Below are 5,613 nucleotides of genomic sequence, written 5' to 3'. Positions count from 1 at the left end.
ACTGGTCTTTATGCCTAAGTCCTTTGCACTTTATATGGCTTCACAGGCAGAAAGGGCACCTGTCCATCACTGCATTTGTTCACCATCCCTAAATTAATTCATTCATCATTATGCATGTCTCAGTCTGTCAATCATTCAATCAATTGGAAGATTATTACAGTAATTTAAGAATCAGGCCCTCCAGCACAGAAAGTAAAAAGAGATGAAAGAAACTTTGAAACGGTATTATTTTGTATATTTATATATATATTTAATAAATTGTTTATTTTGGTATGCATATTTATTTGACTAGTCTTAAAAAGTTAGCCATCTAATTTGTTTTGTTCTAGACTGGTTATAACTGTTTAAAGTCAGTAACAAAAATGTAGATTGGCCCAATTTTAATCAGAAAAGTGAGACTGATTATCTCTTGCCTAACTGCTAGTTGGTCAAACTAGTTCTTAAGACACAGTCTTAACATAGTGTCTATGTTTATGCAACTGGTCTTTATGCCTAAGTCCTTTGCACTTTATATGGCTTCACAGGCAGAAAGGGCACCTGTCCATCACTGCATTTGTTCACCATCCCTAAATTAATTCATTCATCATTATGCATGTCTCAGTCTGTCAATCATTCAATCAATTGGAAGATTATTACAGTAATTTAAGAATCAGGCCCTCCAGCACAGAAAGTAAAAAGAGATGAAAGAAACTTTGAAACGGTATTATTTTGTATATTTATATATATATTTAATAAATTGTTTATTTTGGTATGCATATTTATTTATTTATTTGTATTTACTTTTTTTATTTTGTAATAAACAATTTTTTGGGGGTATGCCTCTACATTTTTTACTGGTTAGCAATATGCACTTAAAGGACAAGTGTGTCATTTTTTTTCAATATTAAAATGCATTCCTGTACGTATCTAAATGGGACATTCCATAGACTTCTATTGTTTTATATACAACGAGTTATAAATACTATAACCTAACCCTAAAAATCTTTACAATAACAAATAAAAACAAAATGGGTACAAATGTATAGTTAAGTAGAATCAATATACTTATGTATATATCCTTTTAAAGGGATAGTTTACAAAAAATGAAAATTCTGTCAGTTTCGTTCTTCTGTTGAGCACAAAAAGAAGATATTTTGAAGAATGTTGGGAACCTAAGAGTAGACAGTAGCTATTAATATCCATAGTATTTTTTTTCCATTCTATGGAAGTCAGTTGCTAACATCAACTGTTTGCTTACCAAACAGTTGAAAGAAGGAAGCTCATACAGGTTTGGAACAACTTGAGGGTGAGAAAATGATGAAGGAAGTTTAATTTTTGAGTGAACTATTCCTTTAAGGTTTCATTTTAGTTAGGGTGCTGCTTTAGAAAGCTAACTGTAAAAGAGGCTTTAATTCATTTGATTTAGTTTTTATTAAATATTAATATTAAATATGATATAATTCAATTTAATATGTATTATTAATATATTATAATATAATTATAATTGTTGACTTACTCTGAGATACAGTGAGATTAAATTAGTTGAATAATGTGTTGAACAAATCACAAAAGCGGCAAAGATGAAAGAAAAAGGCAGAATAGAAGAAGACACATGTTTCATTACAGGATATGCTCCCTTTTCTGAACCCCTAAATGCATCTGTGTGCTCTCTGAAGGTCTGTTTTCCCACAGTGATCCTTCCTGGATGTGGACTAAATATCCTGCACCCACCCTGCCGAAGGGTGTCTGATCCAATCCAAATGTGGCAGGCTTCAAACCTTTGCCAAGTGTGTCACCATCAAGGGACAGTATTCAAAAGCTCCTCTGAAACTAAAGACCAGGGGCACAACATGAAAACAACAACCTCAGTTGCTCATAAATCTGTCAAAATTTATAATGATTTTGGGGGCAAAAAATGAAAATGCTTTATTTACACAGTAATATTACACGTAGTGTTGTTGTTTTTTTTTGTACCTGTACTTTTTCACATTCTGAGTTAGTGATGAAAATTGTTCAGAGCTGAAACTCTTAAACCTCATATCAGGTATAAATTACAATTTTAATTTTTTTACAGAATATTCTTTACATAAAATCTTGCAGCCTTACTCTTTGTAGCTTTTGTTTATACAGTTAATAAATAAATACATAAAAATTGTACATATAAATTAATGAATAAATTTAAATAAACAATTGTTTTATATACAACGAGTTATAAATACTATAACCTAACCCTAAAAATCTTTACAATAACAAATAAAAACAAAATGGGTACAAATGTATAGTTAAGTAGAATCAATATACTTATGTATATATCCTTTTAAAGGGATAGTTTACAAAAAATGAAAATTCTGTCAGTTTCGTTCTTCTGTTGAGCACAAAAAGAAGATATTTTGAAGAATGTTGGGAACCTAAGAGTAGACAGTAGCTATTAATATCCATAGTATTTTTTTTCCATTCTATGGAAGTCAGTTGCTAACATCAACTGTTTGCTTACCAAACAGTTGAAAGAAGGAAGCTCATACAGGTTTGGAACAACTTGAGGGTGAGAAAATGATGAAGGAAGTTTAATTTTTGAGTGAACTATTCCTTTAAGGTTTCATTTTAGTTAGGGTGCTGCTTTAGAAAGCTAACTGTAAAAGAGGCTTTAATTCATTTGATTTAGTTTTTATTAAATATTAATATTAAATATGATATAATTCAATTTAATATGTATTATTAATATATTATAATATAATTATAATTGTTGACTTACTCTGAGATACAGTGAGATTAAATTAGTTGAATAATGTGTTGAACAAATCACAAAAGCGGCAAAGATGAAAGAAAAAGGCAGAATAGAAGAAGACACATGTTTCATTACAGGATATGCTCCCTTTTCTGAACCCCTAAATGCATCTGTGTGCTCTCTGAAGGTCTGTTTTCCCACAGTGATCCTTCCTGGATGTGGACTAAATATCCTGCACCCACCCTGCCGAAGGGTGTCTGATCCAATCCAAATGTGGCAGGCTTCAAACCTTTGCCAAGTGTGTCACCATCAAGGGACAGTATTCAAAAGCTCCTCTGAAACTAAAGACCAGGGGCACAACATGAAAACAACAACCTCAGTTGCTCATAAATCTGTCAAAATTTATAATGATTTTGGGGGCAAAAAATGAAAATGCTTTATTTACACAGTAATATTACACGTAGTGTTGTTGTTTTTTTTTGTACCTGTACTTTTTCACATTCTGAGTGAGTGATGAAAATTGTTCAGAGCTGAAACTCTTAAACCTCATATCAGGTATAAATTATTACAATTTTAATTTTTTTACAGAATATTCCTTACATAAAATCTTGCAGCCTTACTCTTTGTAGCTTTTGTTTATACAGTTAATAAATAAATACATAAAAATTGTACATATAAATTAATGAATAAATTAACTTAAATAAACAAATAGCTAAACAAAGTGTCTGTCAGTTTGTCAGTCTGTCTGTTTTTATCAGTCAAATCATTCCTGTGAATTTTTCATACCCCTTAGAACTTCCCTTTAACCTGTCATAAGCCTGTCAAAGCAGAGAGAGTGAGATGTATTTCAATCAGCTAACAATCTGTGTCGTCCACTCAGTGCTGCTAGCCGAGTAAATCTTCCTATATGGATATCATATATCCATTTTATGTGATAATGTTATATTATTTTTAAAAAATAATATTACATAATAAATACAATATGCATAATATTATGCAATCAAATATGAATATAATCACACTTATAAAAATAATATTTCATTACAGTTTTTTACGATTGCTTAAGCACAATTTTGAAAACAGGGCCCAGTTTGTCAAAACACTACACACAATTAACACAACCCTACACCAAAGTAGCACAACACTTCAGATCATTTGCAAAATGGAACACTTTTGTCAAAACTATACACAACTTTATAAAAACAATATTTTGTTACCATACGAAACACACATTTCATATGACTTTAATCTTTTTGAACCAGTTACACACTGCTGTTGCTAACCTAAAACACTTTTAGCAAGTCTAATTCTCAGTGATTAGAGTACTGTAAATGAAGTACACAGAGAAAGTGCAACTATACAATAGCTCACCAAACAAGACCAATGCTGCAGACTGACGAAAATATCATTGATTTCTCTCCATATACCCAAATCAGTCAACATGGAGAATCACAACAAAACATGTCCCAGTTGTCATGCTACTACAGTAGTGTGCATAACACTGTTAGCTCAGCAAACAGACAAACGTAAAATACTGTATCCAGTACAGGTTACAATTACAGTAAATAACAACAACAACAACAAACAAAAAATAATCTGAAAAAAACTGACAATATTGTACAGAAAATACTACAGTAAACATACTATACATTATCTCTTCGCCTAGCTGGATCTGGCCAGAGAATTTCATCAACATCACAAGCAATATCCTCATTAGCAAGACAACGCGGGAAGAACCGTCTTGAATGTCGAATCCATCCTTGCACAGCTGCGGCGTCGACTTGGTCACAGGCGTCCTCCATGGCCTGAATGAGGGGTACCTGAGCCTGGGGCTGGAGATCGTAAACCTTCCACCGCCATGCAGAGAAAAACTCTTCGATAGGGTTTAGAAACGGAGAGTATGGTGGAAGGTATAGTACTGTCAACTGTGGATGGTGTTGAAACCAGTTCTGGACCAAAGCAGAGCGGTGGAATGACACATTGTCCCAGATGACAGTGTATTGTATCTGGTGCATTTCATTACCTGCTGTGACGATGTGGTGCAATCGGTCCAAAAATGCGAGAATGTGAGGTGTGTTGTAAGGGCCCATTTTGGCATGACGGAGGAGAACCCCATGCTGTGAAATGGCAGCGCAAAGGGTGATGTTACCCCCACGTTGCCCTGGGACATTGATTATAGCCCTGTGGCCAATGATATTTCTGCCTCTCCTTCTTGCTTTTGTGAGGTTGAACCCTGCCTCATCAATATATATGAATTCATGCAGGATTTCCTCAGCATCCATCTGCAAAACTCTCTGAAATACAGTGAAAGACAACATTGTGTAGTTCAGGATAGGTCTAGTATATTACAGTCAATGTAAAAAAGTAATGTGTGGAGTATGCAACATCACAGTGCTAAAGTGAACAATACAAACCTCCACATACTCATGCCGCAGCCGTTTGACCCTCTCTGAATTCCGCTCAAAAGGCACTCGATAAAGTTGTTTCATTTGAACCTGATGTCTTTTCAGGATGCGTGCCAGTGTTGACTGAGAGACCTGATGGACATTATTGAAAATGGCATGGTCACCGATAATGTTTGCTTGTAGTTCTCTGAGCCTGATAGCATTATTGGCCAAAACCATGTTTATTATCTCTCTCTCTTGTTTGTTTAGTGTTTTGCAAATCACTGTGTGTAATGTTTTGCAAATAGTGTGAAGCTGACAATGTGCTTACAGTTGTGCAAATCTAGCCTTGTGTTTTGCTCCTTGAGTGTAAGGTTTTGCTAATTGTTGGAAAAGTGTAAGCAATCGTAAAAAACTGTAAGTGAAGCAAATAAGTGATGAGAAGAAAATGCCAAGAAACCAGATGCATTAGCCTTTCTTTGTGTGTGTGTGTGTGTGTGTGTGTGTGTGTGTGTGCGTGTGCGT

The 5,613-nt window shown here is 34.0% G+C and overlaps 1 protein-coding gene across 1 annotated transcript; it reads right to left on the bottom strand.

Annotated features, from left to right (window-relative positions):
* Positions 1-4,311: 4,311 nt before the first annotated feature.
* On the bottom strand, positions 4,312-5,338 carry LOC107743794 (uncharacterized). The gene is made up of 2 exons (XM_016557198.1): positions 5,119-5,338; positions 4,312-4,998 (listed from the first exon to the last, which is right to left on the bottom strand). The coding sequence occupies exons 1-2, from the start codon at positions 5,326-5,328 to the stop codon at positions 4,348-4,350; spliced, it is 861 nt and encodes a 286-aa protein (XP_016412684.1). The 5' UTR covers positions 5,329-5,338; the 3' UTR covers positions 4,312-4,347.
* Positions 5,339-5,613: the final 275 nt, after the last annotated feature.

Source organism: Sinocyclocheilus rhinocerous, unplaced genomic scaffold, assembly GCF_001515625.1.
Source record: "Sinocyclocheilus rhinocerous isolate Xijiao unplaced genomic scaffold, SAMN03320098_v1.1 scaffold497, whole genome shotgun sequence".
In the NCBI taxonomy this organism is placed as follows: domain Eukaryota; kingdom Metazoa; phylum Chordata; class Actinopteri; order Cypriniformes; family Cyprinidae; genus Sinocyclocheilus; species Sinocyclocheilus rhinocerous.
The sequence above is the reverse complement of the archived record's forward strand: the minus strand, read 5'-3'. Positions and strand labels throughout refer to the sequence as shown.

Coding starts and splice junctions, on each gene's coding strand:
- LOC107743794 (XM_016557198.1), bottom strand. CDS start 5,328: ATGGTTTTGGCCAATAATGCTATCAGGCTCAGAGAACTACAAGCAAAC. Junction 4,999..5,118: donor TGCGGCATGAGTATGTGGAG/GTTTGTATTGTT, acceptor ACTGTATTTCAG/AGAGTTTTGCAGATGGATGC.